The sequence below is a fragment of the Ambystoma mexicanum genome, chromosome 4q, assembly GCF_040938575.1.
Source record: "Ambystoma mexicanum isolate Mex_15411 chromosome 4q, UKY_AmexF1_1, whole genome shotgun sequence".
NCBI classification, from domain to species: Eukaryota; Metazoa; Chordata; class Amphibia; order Caudata; family Ambystomatidae; genus Ambystoma; species Ambystoma mexicanum.
Window position 1 is genome coordinate 377,771,198 of NC_090928.1, and position 23,909 is coordinate 377,795,106.

General features: G+C 50.4%; 1 protein-coding gene across 8 annotated transcripts in view; it reads right to left on the bottom strand.

Annotated features, from left to right (window-relative positions):
- CEP170 (centrosomal protein 170) overlaps nt 1-23,909 on the bottom strand; it is a 1,733,932-nt gene that overhangs the window by 78,901 nt on the left and 1,631,122 nt on the right. For all 8 annotated transcript variants that reach the window (XM_069607948.1, XM_069607946.1, XM_069607950.1 and 5 more), the window contains one exon: nt 11,431-11,482. In XM_069607948.1, coding sequence (XP_069464049.1) covers nt 11,431-11,482 — 52 coding nt within the window. The remainder of the gene's footprint in view (nt 1-11,430; nt 11,483-23,909) is intronic.

Below are 23,909 nucleotides of genomic sequence, written 5' to 3' on the forward strand. Positions count from 1 at the left end.
CATGTGGAGCAGCTAAGGACACCCTGCGCACTGAGCATTCACGCTTTTTGTTCAGGAGGGTGACTGGAGCCCTGGGATAGCGTAGTGCAGCTGGCTGGAAGGATTGAAGGGTGAAGAAGCAGCTGGGGACACCTTGCCTCCTGGAAGTAGCGCTGCTGCTGCAGCGCAGACACTTCCTCCTGGCTCAGATGCCGCACTTCAGCTGCAGAGGAAGACCAGCAAAGAGGGTGAACATGCCCCCCACACCTCTCCTGCAACCTAATGAGTCACTGGAGGACACCGATACGGTTCTGAGAGGGGGGCAAGGCTGAGGGCCAGGGGTGCAGCGCTGCCCCAGGGACATTAGCATTTGAATTGTTTCTCTGCTTTGGCTGGTATTCCTGAAGAGTAGGCTAGCCTGCTGAAGAAAGTTGGGTCTTGGACTGGGGCTGTGCGCTGAGACTCTTGAGACTCTTGAGACTCTTGAGACGGGCGGCACACTGCATTCACGTGGGGAGGTAAATAGATCCACGTAGGGCCGGCATGCAACACTGATGGCAGGAATCACCGACAGCTTGCCCTGCAGTGTGACACTCACAATACATATAGCCTGCATGGGGCAGAGAGTGACTGGCACAGTTTATGCCACCTGCAGGGTGTGGTGGGTGGGCGGCTGAGGCATTTGGGCCTGAATAAGCTGTTGGCTATTAGGCCACTTTTAAATAGGTTAACAGTGTGCTTTTGCCCTTCGGACGGGTTTTTCCTTTTTTTGTTGTTTTCCTTGCATAATTTGTATTGTTTGTTTTCTTGGTCCTGCTTGTGGAATGGTCCGAAGCCCCAGTTGATCGGAAATTGTGCCCGTTTGTGTGGTTACCCTCCCCTGCGCGTGCGGGCGCGATCCTCTGAAGTAATGTATACTAAACTTTTTTATGTTTGGTGTCATTGTAGAGATCCCTCCAGCTTCACAACTTACAAACAAGCCTCAGCAGAATATAAATTGGCCATATATACGGCCAAAAAAGAGTCTACGCAGGACACTATTCTTAAAAACAAACTATGGTGCACGGAAATTCAATACGCCCTGTCTTATAAGCTCGAAAGAATTTGAGAGGTGAGTGAGGATAAAAAACTTGATATGCCGAAACAAGTCTTAGAAGCTAACTTACATACCTCTGCTAACAAGGTTGATGACCAATCCTCCTTTAGTTTTCAGCCAGTATCAGAACAAGAACTGGCTAAAGTCATCACTCAATTAAAAAGTACTAGCTGTAAAGGTGATCCTTGTTCTTCCATCATCATAAAAGAATGTTCCCCCATTCTTATTCGTGCATTGACGAAATTAGTCAATTCGCCTTTTGCCCTTAATAAGGTTCCAGACAACATCAAAAATGCATGGACCACTCCACTACTTAAAAAGCCCAATCTTTGTCCTCAGAATGCATCAAATTATAGACCCATTTACAAATACCACCTTCCTGTTGAAGATTTTAGATAGAGTAGCATACAACCAGATTTCTATCTTCCTGGAGCAGAATCATATCTATCATGATTACCAGTCAGGTTTCAGAATGAACCATGGAACCGAGACTGCTCTGCTGGCTCTAAAGTCCCACCTACTTCATAGGATGGATGGGGGTCATATATCGCTTCTCACGATTCTTGACTTGTCAGCAGCATTTGACCTGGTGGATCATTCCATCTTATCCACCAGGTTAAAAAATAATGCTAATTTCTCCCTAGAAGCCGTAGATTGGATTACCTCCTTTCTGGAGGGGAGGAAAGTCAGAGTGGCTAGCGACAGTGCTGAAGCAACACCTTTCACACTTATGTATGGTGTTCCGCAGGGCGCCTGTGTGTCGTCTTTCCTTTACAACATCTTTATGATTCCTTTCTTCCAGATGTTGGAAAAGGAAGGGATCATATTTGCAAACTATGCAGACGACACTCAATGTGTTATCCCTATCTCAGGATCTTATATGGAGGATGAAATACTCAACAATGAAATGTATCAAAAAATTCAGTATTGGATGGTGGCTAATGGTTTAGCCATCAACAGCTCTAAAACCGAGCTCCTAGTAGTTGGGTCAGAGACCAAATTCGAGAAGTTGTGTCCCAGTTATAAGAATTTTACTATAGATAACTGTAAAATTGACGTTATGAGCAAAGTAAAAACCCTAGGCATCTATTTAGATGAACACCTGAACATGAAGACCCAGGTCAACAGCCTAATCTCTTCGGCATCCTACTTTATTACAAGGCCCATCATTGGCTCCAAGATAGATTATTGTTGTAGCCTTGTGGTAGGCGTGCCCCTATCAGATATTCATCGTCTGCAGGTCATACAAAATGGAGCCGTAAGAGTGGTGAAACGTCTTGCGAAAAGAGACCATGTGTCGGAAGCACACAGAAGTTTGCACTGGCTTCCTGTTCAGGCTAGGGTCTCCTTCAGGTTACTTCTCATTACACATACATGTGTACATGGAACTATGCCCGCCTATCTGAAAGAAATCATCATCCCCAAGAAAAACATCAGAACCCTCAGATCTGAGGAGTCAAATATTCTCAATGCTCCACGTTTCAAGACCAAGTCGTCTAGGGATGCTGCTTTGGTTTCTGCAGCGCCACCGACATCGAATTCTCTTACTCCTCTGTTTAGGGTCACTGCATCTACTGAGGTTTTCAAGAAAGGGCTGAAAACTGCTCTTTTCCTAGATTCTGATTTCGCCTGTAATCGATTTGGCCCTCTCTGGAACCTACTGCTATGACATTTCTGCTTCCTTTATGTTCCTCGTTGTAAGTTAGTTGTTTTTATGTTCAGCGCCCTTAAGCCCCTGGGTACCTGGCGCGCTATATAAATTTGAAAACATAAAACTAACACACTTCGAATTACAACTGAGGGTGGGCCGGCGTTGCTAAGGGGGAAAGGGAGTTGGAGCTAGCTGGGATGCAGTGGTGGGTGTGGGGTCTGTGGTGTCTCATGAGACCTGGACTACAGGGGATATGGCAAATTATGTGCAAGTTGTAACATGGAACGTCCGGGGGCTCAATAATTATATTAAGAGGGTACAAGTACATGCATAGTTACGCAGGCTGGGGCTAGGGATTGCATTATTGCAGGAGACTCACCTCACCAGAGACAGACAGAACACGATTGCCAAGAAATGGGGTGGGCAGTTGTACGGTTCCCCTTTCTCTGCATATGCCACAGGTGTTCTTGTGTGTGTGTGTGGCGTCAACTGTCCCCTTTACACTTTTAGAAATCATAAGCAACAACGAAGGCAAGATGCTACTAGTGCATGAGTTTCTGGAGGTTAAGGAGGTGTGCATTATAAAACACATGTGCTCCCAATGAAGATGCCACAGCATTTTTCACTTCACTTTACTCTAGATTAGCACTTTACAGAAAGGCCCTGTGGCTATGGTGCAGGGATTTTAACTGCACTCTAGATCCACTAGTAGATCGATCTGACTGCAAATATCGGAAGCCTGCGCCTCACTTCAAGGGCCTTAAAAACACTTAAGGAGGTTGACACATGGGGAGGACCGCGCCTATCCATACTATTCGGCTCTACAAAGGGTACATACCGGCCTTGACTAGATCTTCACAGGGCGAGAGACGCTGGGGGAATACACAGATGCTGCTTATAAAGCTAGAGCCATCTCTGATGACGCCACCCTGCTGGTTACATGGTGGAGGAGACCATGCAGGTCCCTGATCAATACTTGGAGGTTGCGGGCGGAGGCATTGCAAGCCGACTTTTTAAGAGAACATTCGGGCGAAGTGATAGACAGTTACTTTGATAATGTGGGTAGTGTCGATGAGACAGCCACTATGTGAGAAGCCTTTAAGATGGATGGTGGTACAAGGATAGGCAAGATGGGGGGCCTTCGGAGGGAACTGTTAGCCTCCCTAGCCAGCAGAGAAGTTCAGAGTGAAGCTGCTGAGTGCCAAGGCGCAGAAATGGGTGTGGAGACAGAAGATCTGATTAAGTTACAGCAAAGGTGCTTTGCCGACTGGGAAGATTTGACTATGCTAAATAAACCCAGAAGGTACATGCAAAGAGGGACAAACCGGGGAGGCTCTTGGCGTGGCTGTGAGTGTAGACAGCACAGGAGGGAAATGATTGGTGGCAAAAGGATGAGGGGGGTCACTAAAAGAGAGCAAAGTGAGATTAATGAGGTTTTCTGTAATGTGGCGTTATGACCCGTTCCACGGGCAACACCAGGGGGTAATGTCCTGCTGCCCCAGTTAACGGCCCGAGCGAAGCAAGGGCCATTAACGTGAGCCCAGGGCCGTTACCTCCCGTGGAATGGGCACAGAAGGCCATTAGCACCCGGGGTTACCAACACGGCAACCCGGGGTGATAGATAAATTACAAGTTACTCACCGTAGTGACTAACATACTCTTAGTCCTTAGTCCCCTTTCCTCCATACTGTATACTTCCTAGGGATGGGAGACAGAACCTTTTTCACCAGAAAACCCTCTTCCACTTAAATTTAGAGGCACGCTGGGGTGTGGCCCTGGGAGCAAGGCGCTCCCTTGACTTCGCCCACCCACGGACGCGTCGACAATATTTACCATTGCCTAATGACACCTGTATTATTAGAGGGGGGGGTGGTGGGACGTATGGAGGAAAGGGGACTAAGGGTACATTAGTCACTACAGTGAGTAACTTGTAATTACTCTTATGTCCCATCCTCTTTCCTCCATATTGTATGGGTGATTACAACTGAATGTAGTCCCAGGGTGGAGAGGAGACCCTCCTTAAACAAACAGATTCCTTAGAACCGCCTGTCCGAAGGCCACGTCTGATTTAGAGCCCGTGTCCAAATAGTAGTGCCTACAGAAAGCTGAAGGGGTTGCCCAGGTGGCTGCCCTGCGTATGACCTGCCGCTGGAAGGCGATGGCAGTGGCCTTGGCTCTGACCACGTGAGCATGCATGTTGGCTGGCAGCGGCTTGCGCGGCCCCTCATAGGCCTCCTTGATGGCCGCAACCATCCACCTTGCGATGGATGCCTGATAACCGGGTCTGGAGCCCTCAAAGATGACAGAGCGTGTCCGATTTGCGGAAGCCTTTGGTCCTATCCAGATAGAATTTCAGAGCTCATCTGACATCCAGACAGTGCAAGACCCTCTGAGCCTTGTCCTAGTGTCAGCAAAAAAAGTAGGTAAGACTATTTCCTCGTTTAAATGAAAAGCAGAGGGTACCTTAGGTAGGAACGTGGGGCGAGTCTGCAGGACCACCTTAACTCTATTGAAAGTGGTATAGGGTTCCGAGGCCACCCGAGCCTGGATCTCGCTGGTTCTACGAGCAGAGGTGAGACCCACTAGTAAAGCTGTCCTAATGGTGACCAGCCTGATGTCCGCAGACGCCTTGGCTCAACGGGCTTGTGCACCAAGGGGCCCAGCACTACATTGATGTCCCACAGGTTTCTTGATGGACGGGCAGAGCCTGGAGAAGCCTGCCAAATATCTTCTGACTATTGGATTGGAGGCGGAGAAGGTCTCCTCCTCAGAATTTCTGCAGGCCCTTACAGCTGCCAAATAGCTGCGGCATGTGTCTGCCTGCGCGTCCGAGAGTGCGAGAGCGCAGAGAAGGAGAACACATCATCCAGTGTGTGCGTAAGGAGTCCGCCCCAAGACAGAACCTAGTGCATTTACATTAGTACTGGCTCCTGGTAGCTTTGCTCCGGACCCCCTGAATGAGCTCTAGATTAGCCTGCGAGAGCCTCAGGTGCTTGAGCGTGACCTGCTCAGGCCCCACGCTGCGAGGGCTAACTTCTGTGTGGCGGGGTGGATGACCCCGCACTTTTGCTGGCCAGAAAAGGAGCTGGTCCCCTCTGAAGGTAAATGGGTGGTCTTTCTGTGAGGCTGAGTAATTCAGGGTACCACAGTCTCGCCGGCCACCATGGAGCTACCAGAATGACGCTGAGGTGACAAGAGTTCTTTATCTGCAGATCACCCTGCGGACCAGGGGTGTGGGAGGGAAGGCATACGCAGTAAGATGTCCCACTCTATTTGGTATGTGTCGCCGCGGGAGCCAAGCCCCTTCCCCTGCCAGGACGCGAACTGCTGGCACCTCCGGAGGCTGAAGATCTTCAGAAGTACCTGGTCGGTCAATTGCCCCACATAATTGTCGATCCCCGTCCTCGTGTCCCAGACGAGGCCCAGGAAGGACAGGTTCTGCGTAGGTTGCAGCTGAGACTTCCTGAGGTTGATCGTAAACCCCAGGTAGTTGAGTGTGTTCATAGGTGCGGAGGAAGTGTGGTGTACGAGCCAGTCCAGGAAGACGTGGTGGCCCTGGGTCCTGAGGGGGGCTGCCACTGCATTCAGGCGCCTGGTAAATACTGTGAGGGCTGAGTTGAGGCCAAAGGGAAAAACCTTGTATTGGAAATGGCAGCCCATTATCCTGAAGCGCAGGAAGGAACGGGACGTGTAGATGAGCGTCCTCCGATCCAGGGAGCACATCCAGTCTCCCCGGTCTAGTGATTCCGCAATGAGTGCTGGCGTAACCATCTTGAATTTTTGAAGAGGGAGGGAGAGGTTGAGGGTGGATAGGTCCAACACACCCCTCAGGCCAGCCTGGTTCTTCATTTGAATGGAGGAAATCCTGGAATAGAAGCCAAATCCTCTATGGGAGTCTGGGACTTCTTCCACTGCCTGGCTCTCGGCGAGCGACCACATTTCTGCCAACAGATTTGTCGTCTTAATCTGTGGGAATAGAGGTACCGGTAGGCAGTACCCCAGGGATACTACAGAGAGGAGCCAGGGGTCCGAAAAGTTCTGGCACCAAAATTGCACGTGAAAGGCAAGGCTGCCCCCCACCTGAGACACGTGGACCCGAAGGGATGCGTCCTGCTTTTTCTTTCCCTCTGAGGCTGCTGCAGAGGAGGGGGACTGGAAAAAGCCCTTGCCGCCCCTCCCCCCTTTGTTGTTTGCTCCGGTGCTGACTCGGAGTATGGTAGGTTGCCTCGACCTCCGTACCTGGAAGCCCTGGGACCCGCCAAACGCCCACCCCCTGTAGGAGCGTTGATGCGACTGGGTGTACGCCTTGGGCGTGGCCTTCGTTACTTCGTTAGGATAAAGACTTTGGAAATTGCGAACTGTTCCTCTTTTTATCTAATTCCTCATCAGTGGTAGAGTGAAAGAGGTCCCTACCCTCCAATGGAAGGTCCAATATGCGTTCCTGGACATCAGGGTTAAACTTAGTAGCCCAAAGCCAGGTAATTCTTCTCATGTCCGTGGCGAGGCATGTGGCCTGGCCAGAGGTATCAATGTGGGACACGGAGGACTCCATTATGTCCTGCGCTACCAGCTTGGCTTCTCCTAGCCCCGCCTTGAAGCGTGCTCGGCTCTGCACTGGAAGCTCTAGACGGAAGTCTGCTATTTCCCGCCAAAGCCTCTGGTTAATGGCTGCCAGCATGGCATCCACATTTGATTGACGCAGGTGCAGCGAGGCGTTGGAGTACAGCTTCTTCCTGTACGCCTCCAAGATCATCTTCTTGTCTAGCAGGGTCGAAGACGAGGTGGCCGAGGACGACTGAGGCTTAGAGTAGAGTGACGCCGCAGCAATCACTGAAAAGTTCAGTTGAGGGTGCGCCGAAAGCAAGAGTGTATCCCCCCCTCCATCGGTCTATCCCTGCCATCGAAGCGCTGATTGACAGGTTGGGCCGAGTGGGGCTTGAGCCACCCCTTCTTGGCCAAGGTAACAACCTCTTTCCGCATCAGGATACCCGTTCTGGTAGGGGTTCCTAGGCTGAGGACTTCTGCAAAGACCTCCTCCTCGGGCTGCTCGACCTCTGGTTGAGGAAAGCCCAAATATTCCACCAAACCGGCAAGCCGTTCGTGGAAGGCTTTTGCCGACGACGGCATGTCATGGTCCTCCTCCTCGTCTGTGTCCCCCAGAGATTCCAGCTGGTCCAGAGCGGGTGGAGGAATGCTGGCCGCCGGGAGCTGCACCGTGGAGACCAGAACAGGAGGCTGCTGCGAAGGCTGGTGTGGAACCGCCTGTACTGTGGGAGGCAGGGGAGCTGGAATTGAAAAGAGCCAGCAGGGGCAGTGGGGGCTGCACTGGGGCCTGTGGCGCCGGAGCCATAGGAGGAATGACTATGGGTGCCGGTGGAATGACCGGAGGGAGCAAGTCCCTGACTGCATCCCGCAGGATGGCCCTCATCTGAGGGGTTTTCATCAGTGCCAGGAACCTTTCAAAGAACCTGTCTTCGGAGGCTGAAGAGGTGGCAGGTGATATTGATGGAGTGGTTGGAAGCTGCTGGGGCCGGAGCGCACTCTGTCTCGGTTGCAGGGGGAACCTGTCCTGTGCTGCTGATGGATAAACTGGTGGCCACATACCTGGTTGACACCAGTCCCACCTTGAAACTTGTTCTCCCGCCTGCTCAGTTCCTAGGAGAGGCATCGGACAAGCGGCCAAGTTGTCTGACACGGCGGCCATTTTGTCGATCTGCATGCCACATGCTGAAGTAGTGGTGCTTGGCTCTCTGAGCCCGGCTTCCTCCAAGACTCTTGACAGTGGAGCATGAGACCTACCCTGCACCTCAGGCCGGGGCCTGGAAGGCGTATTGCCCTCGGGAGTGTCGCCAGTAGTGCTGCGTGCAAGCACCCCCCTTGGACCTTAGGCCGGTACTAGGGCGTTGCCCTTCGGATATACAGCCGGTTAAAGACCCTTGCGGTCCCTCAACACTGCGTCCATAAGGATCTACTGACCCCTCGGCCGTGAGGCTGGTAGCTGGACTAGCCTCGGTACATGTACAGGTGCGAGAACCATGGATGTTCCTCCTGCTTGGGTGCTTCCTTTGGAAGGAGTTTCCCTTACGGGGTGCGAGGGAAAACAGCGGCCCTCTGGATATACTGTAGGCCATGTACCTGTATGACACCAGTCCCACCTTGAAACTCGTTCTTCCGCCTGCTCCGTTCCTAGGAGTGGCATTGGACGAGTGGCCATATTGTCTGGCCCGGCTGCAATTTTGTCGAGCTGCGTGCCACATACCAACGTCGTGGTGCATGGCTCCCTGGGCCTGGCCACCTCCAAGACTTTGGTGGTGGAGCAAGAGACCTGCCCTGCACCTGAAGTCTAGGCCTGGAAGGCGTATTGCCCTCGGCGGTGTCGATGGTAGTGCTGCGTGCAGGCGCCCCTCTGACATTGAGCAGGTACTAGGGCCTAGCCCCTCGGGTGTACACCCGGTAAAAGAACCTTTCAGTCCCTCAGCACTGATTCCGGAAGGATCTGATGACCCCCTCGGCCGTGAGGGCGGAAGCTGGACTAGCCTCAGTGTGTGTGCTGGTACCAGAACCTGAGAGGTTCCTCCCGCTCAGGCGCTTCCTCGGGAAGGAGACGCCCTTACGGGGTGCGATGGAAAATAGCGGCCCTCCTTTGGGCCTTGATCTCTGTCTGCTTCAAGTCCACTGGAGGCGACTAGCTCCCTCCACCTAGATAGTCTGTTCTTCAAAGCGCGTGGAGTCAGTGCGTCGTACACGGTACAACCTTCCAAGCCGTGGTCGGGGCCAAGGCAGCAGAGGCAAAGAGCATGGGGGTCGGATGTAGGGAAGAGCCCCTTGCAGGCTGGACACTTGCTGAAGCCTGCCGAAGTTGACATGTGCCGGGGAGGAGCGTGGCACCGGGGGACCAAGTACCTGAATGACAAAGAAAAAACAAAAAGATAGAAGAATCCGGGGAAGGGCGTGTGGTATTACATGGCAGGCCAAACCCAGGAGCGCTGGTGGAATCGGCCCATTCCCGTCGATGCGGAAAAGGGAACTGAGGAGTGGCGCTGATGGGCAGAGTCAGGGGAGCGCATGCTCCAAGGGCCATGTCCCCGGCGTGCTTCTAAATTTAAAGGAGAAGATTTTTTCTGGTGAAAAAGGTTCTGTCTCCCGTCCCAAGCAAGGGACGCCCATGCAGTATGGAGGAAAGGGGACGGGGCGTAAGAGTACACATGTTCTCCTTGGGTTTCGACGTTCATCGCACTTCTGTCCCTCTATGCTTCTTGCCCGTTGACCGGCAATGCTTTCAGTGAGCCGCTTTGTTCCTCCTTGGCTTCCCTTTGTGCCTGGCAGCTCCAGCTGCCCATGACAGGGACGTGGCAAACTTCTCCCAGCTCGTCTTTGCTGCACACCATCTCTGTTAGATTCTGAGCTGCGTTCCGCACTCTGCTCTCATCCGGTGCCCCAAACAGCATCGGAGCAAGTCTGACGCAGTGGCAAGCTCTGTCTCCCTCTCTTTGGTTGCTCAGCTGTGTGCATTTTAAATGTCCCGGTCTTACTCAGTTTCCAACGACTAGAATGTGGCGCTGATTTGCTGTGGTTAGTCATCCTCATTACTCTGTCCCTCTTCCCCGTCTCAGTACTAGAAAAGAGTGGGGAGAAGTGCATACTGTTGCTGGCTAAGGACGCCTGGGAATTCAGTGTCCACATTCCAATAAGCCATACAGGAGTGTGGTAAACGTTCATGGGTGTTACTAGGAGTTACTATTGAAGGGTTGTTTAAATCTAATATTCTCTTGCCTCCCTGGAGTTTGTCTTCCCCTAATTGGTCCACCCACAGATAACCTCCTCCATTGTCAGTGTCAGGTAGCTTCTGCCTTTCCCTGGCCATGCAAAGTAAGCTTTTCCCCCCAGAGAACCAGTGACGACATTGCTAGATTCTTCACTTTCCCTAGTTTAAAAAGGGTCTCTTTATTTATAAGCTTTTAACAGGTAGAAAGGTTGTTTCTCAGGCCTGGGAATCTGAAGAATATTTGAAGTTTATAAATCGGTGAAGTATGTGTTTGGAGATTTTTTTCTTTACATGAATGCTTGCCATACATAATGTGCTGTGGAGGTGTAAAGGATTCTCCTCATCCCAAAGGTACATTTATTTGAGGAAGAAACACATGGTCTCAGGATACATGACTGAGTAAAATTATTCTTGAAGGTGTTTTAGGAGCTTGCTGTGTATTGTTGATTTCATATGGCAAGGTCGATGAACTACACTCTCGTAGGGTACCAGAAGAGTACTAATGAGTATATTAAAGTGTGAGCAAATCAATCATGCATTCTTATACCACTCATCGTTTTAGACTAAGTATAACTTATATAAATAGGTGCTAAGGTTTCAAACAAATCTTGGTACACTCTAAGGTAGTGGTCTTCAAACCGTGGGGATATTCAGGTGGTTGCAGGGCTCTTCAAAAAGGGAGTACAATGACTGCTTTTAACAGAAAATATAAGCAGTATGGCATCTGTGGAGGGGGGGCTTTGAAACAATATTTGCACTTGGGGGTAAGGGGAAGGGACAGCATAGAAACGTTTGACAACCACTAGTGTAAGGTGGCCATGGTGTAGCGAAAGCTTTTCGCAAACTAAAGGTCATAAATCTGCTACTATAAAATACATTTCTGAGAATTGTCAAACACCTTTCTTCTCACTAAATGCATGTATCTGAAGGAAGGCATACCTTGCAATTGCTTTTCAACTCGTTTCAGTTCTTGTAAGATTGATAGAATCTCCTAATGGAAAAACAAAAGTCCATGTGTTAGTTTTATTTGAGGCACTATACATGTAATTATTTTCTATTTGAGGATGAATCATAAGAAAAACAGCGCTCTCATCTAGATGGATACATATCTACAGTTAACACTGAAAAAACCTTGAAAATCTCAGTTGTTCTTAACCATCCTTCGAAATGTTTTAAAGCATACAACGATTATTCAAAAAGACAAGAGGTTTAATTGCAATATACTATGTTCCTATTCGCAAAAAAGGGTCAAAAGTGGATTACATTTTTGTTGAAATGTCTAACTTGTTCTGCACTAAAGACCAACATTGGAACACATCCCTCTTTTTCACACCAGCTGGAAATGTTTGTCTCAGCTTGAAGGAAAAATAGGTACATTCCAAGGGGAAATGAGGATGACTAGCCATTGACTCGGAGATATGAAGTGCGCTATTAAAATGGAAGCTGCTCAAATGCTGAGCGCAGAGCCATTTGAAAAGAAAAGGGCTACTCCATTTCTGAATCAGAATCCTGCATTCTAGTGTTCATTCACAAACGTGCATTTGTACTTTAAATAACAAGTTATGCATTATAGCACTTACTAGCATTTTTTCCACAACACAGATACTTAAAGAAATTAAAATCATATGAAAATAATATATAAGTACTTATAAATGCACTTGGAGTCAGGGAACCAATTAATACAAATAATAAATACTTACACTCTCCAAAACTGTGCCTGACATCTCAATGCCAAGATGCCCACACTGTTTTACTACTTGCTGCCCCTTATGTTTTTGTCAGAGTATCATGGGAAGAAAAAAAAAAAGTGATTTGCAATGAGCGTAATACCAAAAGTATTTTGGTAAATGCACATCATGTCTCGGACAAGATTACTAACGGTGATGCGGTGATGACAAGTTTTGTACTTATTTAACTAACAACCAAACAGCTAACATTCAGCCAACCTTGGTGATGAAGGGGCACGCTGTTGCCCATCTGGCGGAAACCAGAGTCTGCAATATCCAGTTCCACCGTGATGCCATGGTCCGAGGCTACCTCACTCTCTTAAAAAAGTGCCAGGGCATTAGCCTTCTTGGCCCCTGGGATGAAATCCAGGATCGGCCGAGCTTGTACCAGAGTACCCGATCATACCGGAACAGGGTGGCCAGGGGGTTGGCGGCTTTGATGGTGGAAGCCCCTGTGTAAACTATGCGCTTCCCCGCCGCTTCCAGCTTCTTCCCTTCTTGGTCCGGGGGCACCATGGTCAAGGATAATGGGTTTGCTGAGTGGTTCCTGGCGGTGGCAGACACCACAGAGTCTGAAGAAGGCTGTGATCTCAGGCACCTGGGGACCGAGTCTGGCACCTTCTATTTCTTCTCCAGTCTATCCCTTCTGGGAGGGGTGGTATTCAGCATCTTCCAACAGTTCAAACCCTTCCTCCCAAACTTCGTCGAGCAGTGGAATCAACATGACAATCTTCTGTGAAGACTACTGGGGCTGAAAAGGGAACCCTTCCTTCTTTTCTTGTGGGACCAAATTGAACAGGACGGAGGCCCTCGACAGCATGCTATGGAAGGAACCCACCTTGTCAGGGGGTGAAGCCCCGGTAAGCTCATCCTTGCACATAGGTTCCCCATCAGCAGGACAATCATGGTACTGAGTCGGTGCAGTGTCCGTTTCGGTATACGTAGGTACCTCCCTTATCAGGGTCAATGTTCTCTGTGGTGGTGCTGGTGGCGGTGTCAACGGACGGCGCCGTAGCTCAGCGGGAATAGGTTGCCGCCTTGGCTTGACAAACGCCTTGATCTCGTCTTGCTCGCCCTAGGACTCCTCCTCACTGGAGGTCTGGGGGGCTAGTGACTGGCCCAGGAACCGAGGCAGCTGGCAACCTCTGCTGTATCTCCAACACCAAGGTGTGGAGGGTCGTCAAGATGTCCAAAAATATATCCCTTGGAGCAAGCTGAGGCATGACTGGGATTGCAAATATCGGCTCAGGCCAGACACATGGCCCAAAAGGTAGATCCAGCTACCCCCTTGGTGATACCTCCCGAGATAAGGGGCAGAGGCCTGCCTCATGATCCGAATAGGATCTTTCGGGCAGATGGTCGTAGCCAGAGCTGGTGTATATTCATGGGGATCTCCTCAGAGACCCTTGCAGGGTTGCTTGGGGCACCTTCCCCAGCCTGGGGAGAAAGTCCTTAGGGGGCAGCAGCTCCCTCAATCTCCCTGAATCCTTAGGGAAGGAGGCGACAATGGGAGTCTGCTCATGCACAGGGGCATCTTCAGGAGTTGAGGGCGCTCCCATCGGCGGGCTTGGGGTAAAGACACTCGTGGCATAGCCGTCGTCTTCACCATGGACGCCACGGTTGTAATAGCGTTCCCATTGCCGAAGTAACAATGGTCATTGACATTGTCGACAGGACGGCAGCCGCCCTGGTAGCCGACAGAGTCCCCGTCAACAGAGTACCGCGACAAAACAGATACCTTGGATGACGTAGTGGTCAGCAACGAAGACCAGTACTTGGCAGACATGGCCTTTCCTTCACACCCTTGTTCTTAGAAGAGGAATAGTGCTTCGAAGGGGTCAGCGACTTCCTCACGGAAGGTACCTTCACCGTCAGGCTCACCGTGGACAGAGATGGAGACGGGGAACGGGTCCTTCCCGAACTGGATCCCGCAGTGACCCTAGCGGGATCTGTAGCGTAGTGTTTCGTCTTCTTTTGGATCCTCTGGCCAGAGGAATCCTCAAAGGATCCCTACCTCTTTTCAGAGAGCCCCTTGTGGCACCGGCTGGTCCTGGATGAGGCATGGCAGTGCCTGGAGGCTGAGTCAGAGGCCTTCTCTAACTTGAGCCACGCTGCTAACCTGCAGGCTTCCTAATCCTTGCTGGCCTTTGACAGAAAACCGTGACAAATCTCGCATCCCTCCTCATCATGGTCCAGATGCAGACAATATAGCCAATATAGGCACTTGAGGTACCGATCCGCAACACAGAAGTTTTGCAGTCCACAGTTGGCTCAGAGCTTTAAGAGACTCTTCTCCTCTGACAAGCCCGGGCCTTCGAACAGCTTCAAAGACAAGATCCGCGATGGAAGGTGATCTTCACCGACAATGGGTCCCCACTGCCGGTAGTCGAGCGATGGTTGAAGATGGAACAAAGTCAGTCAAAAGAGACTAATTTAATCCAAAAACCCCCCAAAAAATATCAAAATATATTAGAGGACTCCCAACACTGAAACATGCAGTAAAAATCTGAAGATGGCCATCAGGGGTGGAGTTTAGGGAGAAGACTGTCATTGGATGGGGGAAGTATGACCCAAAGCACAGTGATTGGTTATAGAGTAAAAAGCAGGTTCCAGGGTAAAGTGAAACAGTTTTTTCTTTTACCAAGGATTCCCAACCGGGCGACGGGGAATATTCATGAACTTGTGAATCTATGCCCAACCCCATGCTGGAGAAAAAAGGATTCTGATTGTTCTCAGATACGAAAAGCAGCCTCCAAGCCGTTCGAGCACAGAAACCCAAAGCAGGCGAGTGGGAGCCGCGAGCGGCACAGAAGCCAAGGAGCAGAGGTGGTGAACCCGGAAAGTGGGAGCAGGATACCAAAAAGCTGCTGTAGGCTTGCCGCAGGAGAACCAACACACACCACAGAGAGCCGGTGAGTCCACCCAAGGGAAGCAGGCACAACGGGGCATTTCGGCAGTCCTACCGAAGGCAAATAAAAGTAAATGAAGCATATGAGAAAGAACGAGAGATTCAATACTTGGGCTTCAAGTCTGGTGTTTATGAATTTCCAGTTGTTTTTCTGAATTGTAGAATTTTTTGGAAGGTTAGCTAGATTCGCGCTGGCGGGTGGATCACAAAGGGTATTATGAGGTGGTCGCGCTAGAGGATTTGCATTGAAGGTACAGTTGGGACCAGTTTTCTAGGGTGTGGCCTGCCATGTGTGTCGTTCCCTACACCAATTGTTGTAGATCCATCGTTGCTAGCTGATTTGTTGAGAGTTGTATGTGAGTGGATGTTTTCTTCTTCAAACAAGATTTTTGGATAAGTAAACAAGTCAGACATGGATGTGTCTTGGCTCCATTATTTTTTTCATTATATATTACTGATTTTGCATTATCACTAAACCAACCAGGGGCAGACGCCTCCCGTTTATCTACATGATATATTGGATCTCTGCAAAATGAACGTCTGGTCATCAATACAAGCAAAAGTAAAACAATGGCTTGTTACCTGCCTAGAACCACTAGACCACACAGTTTAACAGGTACCCTGGAAGGTGTTCCGATACAGAGCTTGGAAAGCTTTGACTTCTTAGCGGTTTGATTTAATAAATCTGCAAAATGGTCCCAAATTGACAAGATTGCTGCCACCCTAGCAAGGAGTGGTTATTAATTTTTTGAAGTGCTTTGGGGAAGAACACATTCACACACCATGCAGCTGCCAGCCGCAACTTATGGGCAAGGGATATGGGGCTACTCTAATAGCACTGTTATGAAAAGAAAAGAGAACAAGGCCTTCAAACAGCTTTTGAGATTACCCTACAGTGCTCCATCAATATCAACTAAATATCAACACAGTATTTTGGTATTGTTTATATGATCAAATTAAAACATCTCCTGTATTGGCTCGGGTTATGCAACACATAGAATTGAAGCTATATTGTGATGCGGTGAATAACATAGGGTGCTATGATGCGCCTATGGTTTTAATATTTTAAAAACACATTCAAGGAGTTGGGTCTAGCTACTTTTGGTACAAACCATGTAAATTCAGAGGGAAGTACAAATACATTCTGACCTGTGCATGTAATGGCTGGATTTTCTTTTTAAACTCGCAGATTTATTCATTTATTTGCACTTTTAAAGCACACACACAGCCTGTGGGCATCGAGGCGCTGTTACAGTTTTTTTTCAGTTGCGTAAATGTTTTTTTTTGCTGCGAATTTATAACACGCTTAAAAACCAAGAGGTTTTTAAGCCCGGACCCGGAGATCGAACCTGTGTTGCTTCTTGTCGTCTTGCTTCCAAGGTGAACACATTGCAGCTGAGCTATCTTCCCAAGACGAATGAGCTCAATCTAGCATATTATGATAATATCTTTTGTCTAAGAGCTCACTGGGCTTTGAAACGTATCTTAAAGTTCCTCAAAGAAAATACTTTAAAGCCCTTTTTACCAAACTAGGTTTAGGTATTCTATCAGTGTTTGGATTTACAGTTTGCTGGAGGTTGACTGTCAAGTGTCCTCATTCCCCTTTGCGAGATGAAGATAAGTGTCATATTTTATTTATATGTCCTTTTTATGGAAGACTTAGATTGACATGACTGAGGCCATTGTTGAAGTTACTTTATGTAAGGAACTTAATGGATGCATTGCATCTTTTAAAGCAAATGTATGTTATGCAATATAAACTTTTCTTGGAAAACCTGATTTATAAAAAGCATCTGTTAGCCAGGGACATCATATCACCAAAATGCCAGGGGTAGCGGAAGTGACATCATACAACACTTGACCTCTGATGACATCACAGGAAGTGATGGCACACAACCTTTCACCCCTTAACAAAACAGGAAGTGGCATCGCATAGCACTGCCCGTCAGTACACTAAGAAAAGAACAAGTTACTTTCTTACCTGGTAACGTTCTTTCGATGGGATGGTCCGATGACGTATTCCATATCTATGACAGGTAATGTCCACAGCTGTGCTGCTTCGGAAAATCTTCGGCGTCTGCGTCCTGCGTCGATGCGCCGTCCCCGAGGACCTCCTCCGACGGCCGACGTCACCCAATTTGATAAGTAGGATGCACGACGCCCATAGCCTCAGTTATAGTTTTTTCCCAGAACGCGTGCCACCAGTTTTCTGCCAGTCAGACACACAAGGCCTTGCGGAACACAACCTGCAATCGCAAAAGAAATTCTGCAGCGGGGAAGGTAGGGAGGGAGCGATATGGAATACGTCGTCAGACCATCCCATCGAAAGAACGTTACCAGGTAAGAAAGTAACTTGTTCTTCGAGGGGATTGGGTCCTCCGACGTATTCCATATCTATGACAGACTCCCAAAGCAGTACCAAGCAAGGAGGTGGGAAAAGAATTTAGAACACAAATCTAGCATGCCCAATCAAATTGCGGAATATAGGACTGCCTTGCCAAAGGCCAGATCCTGCCCTCTGATGGAATCGAGGAAGTAGTGCCGTACAAAAGTATGTACTGAAGCCCAGGTGGCTGCATCACATATGTGACGAATAGGAACACCCCTCTGCAGGGCAGTATACGCAGCCACTCCCATGGTAGAATGGGCCCGCAAGCCAGCCGGAGGGTCCTTACCCGCCAAGCGGTAACACTCTTGAGATAGCCAAAATAATCCAACGAGACAAAGTCTGTTTCGTCACAGCTTGCCCCAAAAGCTTTCCACCGTAATCAATGAAAAGTTGATCGTCCACTCTGAGCCGGGACATGCACGAAATATAAAAGCTCAACGCTCTCCTAGGATCAAGCCTATGGAGCCTCTCCTCTTCCTTACCAGGATGTGGAGGAGGACAGAACGCCGGAAGAACAACCTTCTGGCTCAAATGAAAATCCGAAACCACCTTCCGAAGAAAAGAATAACGAACTCTAAGGACAACCGTGTCCTTATGAAACACAGTGAAGGGTGGCTTAACTGAAAGTGCCTGTAACTCACTCACTCTGTGAGCGGAAGTAACCACAACCAAAAACACAGTTTTAAGAGTTAGCAGTCTCAAAGGGCAAGAATGTAAAGGCTCAAACCGAGCACCCATAAGAAACTTAAGAACAAGGTTCAAATCCCAACCAGGCACCAGAAAAGGTGACGGAGGGAACACATTAGTGAGCCCTTTCAAAAACTGAGAAATTAAAGGAATCTTAAAATAGGAACATTCTTCAGACGAGCGCTTAAAGATGGACAGCGCCGCCAGGTAACCTTTAATGGTCCCCACTTGCAAGCCCCTGTGGGCCAAAGAAAGCAAAAAAGACAGAACCATGGGAATGTCACATTCAAAAGGATCCACACTCTTAACTCTGCACCAGTCGCAGAACTTTCTCCAACGGCAACGGTACAGAGACTTTGTTGCCGAGAGCAACACCTCCATCACGTCTTCAGGGAGGTCCCAATCCTTATACCTCAACCTTTCAGAAGCCAAGCGTGAAGGTTGAGGGATCTGACCTCTGGATGGAGAACCTGACCCCCATCCCGTGAGAGCAGATCGTCTCGGTAGGGAAGCCGACGTGGAGGGCAGATGGACAAGTCGAGAAAGTCCGGGTACCACGTCCTCCGGGCCCACGCCGGAGCAATGAGGATCATCCGGGAACCGGACCTCCGTAACCTCCGCAGTACTTGCGGGATGACGGGGACTGGAGGAAACGCGTACAGCAGTGGGAATGTCCACTCCACCATGAACGCGTCTCCTAAGGCTCCTTTTGGAGGAAATTCCCACGAGCAAAACCTTTCGCACTTCTGGTCGACACTGGAGGCGAAGAGATCTACTTGAGGGGTCCCCCAAAGGGCGAAGATCTCCAGGAGAATCTCCTGAGCCAGCTCCCACTCGTGAGAGACCGTGCTCTGCCTGCTCAGGGCGTCCGCCGTCTCGTTGTCATCTCCGGCCAGATGAACTGCCGAGATCGAAACTTCCTGCTGGATGGCCCAGAACTCGAGCTGCATCGCCTCCCTGCACAGAGGAAGTGACCCTCCCCCCCCCCCCCTTTTTGTTGAGGTAGTGCATGGCCACTGTGTTGTCTGTTAGAATCGGGACTCTCTTTCCTCGCACAGTCGGCAGAAAAGCCTTCAGGGCTAGCCTGACGGCCCTCAGCTCCAACAGATTGATATGGAGTCTGGACTCAGACGGAGACCAACGACCGCTGACTCAACTCGTTGGCATGAGCTCCCCATCCCGTGAGGGATGCGTCCGTCACGATCGTCACCTCTGGCCAGGGCAGCCAAAATGGGGCCCCCTTCATGCCTTCGACGGCCCACCACAGAAGGTCCTGGGCGACCGAGGGCGGCCCCCGAACAGGGTCCGATAGCCTGCCGGAGGACTGAGACCACTGGAGCTTGAGTGCCCACTGCAAAGATCTCATCCACAGATGAGCCTCTGGCACCAGAAGAATGCAGGATGCCATGAGGCCGAGCAGTCTCAAAAACTCAGAAGCTGGGAGATTCTGGGCAAGTTGAAACTTGTGCACCATCTGCCGAATGTGAAGAGCCCTCACCTGGGGAGGAAAACACTGCCCCAGGGATCTGTCGAGCACTGCTCCGATGTACTGGAGCCGCTGCGTTGGTGTCAAATGGGACTTCTTTAAATTGAGGGAGAAGCCCAGCTTGTGAAGGGAGTGGCAGGTGACGGACAGATGATCCAGGACTTGCTTGGGAGAGCTCCCCCTGATCAACCAATCGTCCAGGTAGGGGTAGACGTGAATCCCCCCTTTCCTGAGGTGCGCTGCCACCACCACCATGAGCTTGGTGAAAACCCTTGCGGCGGAGGTCGATCCGAACGGCAGGACCCGAAACTGAAAGTCCGAGTCGCCAACCGCGAACCTCAGGTACTTCTTGTGCTTGGGATGGATCGGCACATGGAAGTAAGCATCCTTGAGGTCGAGAGACACCAACCAGTCCTGAAGTTAAAGGGCCTGGAGGACTTGAGAGAGAGTAACCATCTTGAACTTGTCCTTCCTGAGGAGTTTGTTCAAACCACGCAAGTCGATGGGTCTCAATCCCCCGTCTTTCTTTGAAATCAAAAAATAAGGGGAATACCATCGCTTGTTCCTCTCCGCTACAGGCACCATTTCTATGGCGCCTTTCTCCAGCAGGGCTTGAATTTCATGCGCAAGGAGCGGATCCAGACTCTTCAAAGAGAGGTTCCCAGGTGGATTGTCGTGAGGCCTCTGCCGAAAAGGAAGACAGTAGCCGTGGGTTATGATCTCCAGAACCCACACATCTGAAGTAATGGCTTGCCACTCTACAAGATGCTGCGCCAGCCTCCCCCCAACCGGCGAACCATGGGACCTGGCCTCATGACTGAGTGGTAGCGGCTGCGGCGTTGCCTGAGGGCAAAGAGGCAACTGCCCGAGCGGCCTTGGCACCTCGAGTACCCTTGTTTCCACCTCTGGCACTCTTACGCTGGCCTCTTTTGACTGCTAGCTCCTCTCGCTTTACTGAAGGTCAAGTAATAGCGAAAGGAACCTTACCTCCATTGCTGTCCCCTAGGACGAAAAGGCGGAGGTTGGCAAACTGCAGCGCCCAACGACTTCGCTGCAGCTTTGGAGGTCTGCAACCTCTCAAGGCTCTCGTCAGCCTTGCTGCCAAAAAGGTGTTCACCGTCAAAGGGCATATTGAGGAGCTGGGACTGCACATCAGGAGCGAACCCAGACTTCCGCAACCACGCAAACCTGCATATTACGGTGCTCGCCACCATGGACCGGCTGACACAATCTGCCATGTCCAAACCTGACTGAACGGCCTCACACATGGCATCCTTGCCATCCTGAACCATAGCAAGGAAACCATCCCGTTCGTCCCCTTCGGGAATACGTTCAGCCGCTAATGCAACATAGTTCCAAAGAGTGTGTGTGAAACGAGACAAGGCACACACGGGGCCCCTCCGACACCACCACCTCGAAAGGCGGCGAGGGCGTCGAACGAGTCGGCGTCGACAGAAACGGCGTCTAGCGAATCGGCGTCGACGTCAGCTGCAGCGTCGCCAGCATCAACGGCGTCGACACAGGCCTCGAAGCCGGAGCTCCGAGCGTGTCTCTCGACGACTTAGGCGCCGACAGCATCGACGACCCCCTCGGAAGCCGAGCCTCGAGAGAAATCGTCGACGACCTCGGCGCCACAGGCGTCGACGTCTTCTTCGAAGACGGCACAGGATCAAGCGGTCCCGAGCACGTCAAGGACCGGGACGTGGAACGGGCATGGCGAGAACGGCTACCCTTGTCCGAGCGGGACCTCTCCCGTAAGCCGTGCCGACCACCTGAGCCCGAAGGCGTACGAGCGGTGTCTCTCGACCGGTGCCGACCGACCCCACTCGGAGGCGCGGACGGACCGGTGCCCTGCGATTCAAGAATCGCTAGCATCTGCTTCCCGAAGGGAGCCCATTCCTCTGGTGTCGCTTGCATGGAGGGATAAGCGACCCGCCGACGGGCGGAGTCCTCGGAAGAGGACAGGGAAGGCGACCGATGCCGGCGCTTCCGGGAATGCCTCGAAGAGGCGGAGGAGTGGCGAGACCGACTCCTGGAAGGAGACCCACTGGACTTCCAACGATGACACGGAGAGTCGCCCCTCGAGTCATCTGTCGAAAGCCCCGCAGACCTCGACTTCTGGGGCTTAGACACCCGACCTACCGACAGCTTCTTCTTGCGTTCCCGCAAGGCCTTTGCCGTGAGCGACTGGCAGTCGACACAGTCGTCCGTATCGTGGGCCTCCCAGAGGCAGGCGTTGTGCGAGTCCGTGACCGACATCTTGGACCCACAGTCCCTGCATTTCTTGAAGCCCGGACGCAGGGTTGAAGACGAAGTAGACATCGCCACGAACAGGTCTTCACAAAAAAACTGAACAGGTTCAATGAGCCGAGAATTGAAAACAGCAAACTCCAAAAGAGTCGAGGCGTACCGAGATTCACGAAGCGAACACGTTCGCAGAAAAAACGGAACTGAGGCTATGGGCGTCGTGCGTCCTACTTATCACATCGGGTGACGTCGGCCGTCGGAGGAGGTCCTCGGGGACGGCGCATCGACGTCTTCGACGCAGGACGCAGACGCCGAAGATTTTCCGAAGCAGCACAGCTGTGGACATTACCCGTCATAGATATGGAATACGTCGGAGGACCCAATCCCCTCGAAATATAGTTACGATCACTATAATGTGATATACATTTCATACAACAATGGATCATCATATGTAGCGTTAATATCAGTGTGTACAGGCCCATATTACGTAATTACTGTGAACGTAAGCAGAAGTCCAACACAACAACCTGGACTATTGTACATCGCTCGGGCTAAGACAAAGCATATCGAAGAGCCTAAACTCCAATGTGCAGACATCCAGTGCCTGCCAAGTGTCTGGTCGCAGACTGGAAACAGCAACTGACCAACACAAGCCCAACCAGAAGACAATCAGAGGCTATACCACTTCATACTTTTGCACTTGAACAATAAGTGCAGGGATTTTCTTGTCAATAGTGCACTTTGAACCATTGCACAGCAACCACCTCCCGTCAGTCACCCAGAGCCTCAATATCCCCCAACCATTTTCACCACGGGAACCCCACCATCCACTGTGAGTCGCTAACAACCCTCCATCAACAGCTTCAAATGTATGGCACCCACTCTGGCCCTCCAACACCTTACACCTCAAATGCCTTGCTCAACACCTTCATGTTTACACAGTGCCACCCTCCAGCAACTTAAGTCTCCAGCATTCTCCTTCACCACCCCAACGGTGTGCGTCTCAATCACCCTCCTCAAACATCTTATATATGCATTCGATGCATTTCAACTCTCTTACAACACATTCTGTCTCAAACACTCTCTCCCAACATCTGTAAGTCACTAGTACAACATCTTAATGTCTCCAGTACCAGACTCTCTAATATTGGGACTCAATCACACACCCCAAACCCAGAGCAGTGGCAGTGGTTATGAATGATTTGAAACCTTCCAGCCATCACCTTTCTGTTTTGCTTATATAGTAAGTAACCCACCGTGTTTTGTTATATGGGAGTTAGAGGAGAAGGATGTGTTGCAGGTCACAGTAATTGCAGTTTTTTTATTTTAAAATGTAAACAACAGCTCCATGACATCACACCTAGAAAAGGCCCATTTTATTATTAAGGTACAGAAAAAAAACATGACAACGTGGCCCAGAACACAGTGGCATTGCCAGCACATTTATGGGCCACTGTCTCAAATACTGATAAATTGCAGAGTCATATAACATGGAGGAACTGGGGTTTGTGGAGATAGGCATGCAATTTCACTCTTAGGTTGCAGACCCGTCTTACTGTATTATGATGATTCTTTGTAATATGTGATGCATTACTTTTCGTTGTGCTCCAATTTAACCCCCTCTCCAGAGTAATGAATAGGCAGTTTCATTGCAATTAACAGCAAAGCTGTAGCATACAGTACATATTGGGCCTCATTCCGAGTATGGCGTTAAGGGATAGCGGCCACCGGTAACGAGACCGGTGGCGGTGATCCCTTACCGCCATACTCCGAGTTCCCTTTGCGCCCTCGCCCTTAACGCTTGCTTTGAGCAGGTGTTAAAGTCGAGGGCGCAAAGGGGCCTCCAAGCCAATAACGGTGACCGTAATGAACGGTCACCGTTATTTGCATCTTCCCCATTCCCATTGAGCCCTATGGGGGCTCATTTGGGAATGGGGAAGAGCCTTGGTGAATGGGGAATTACCGCCCCGCCAA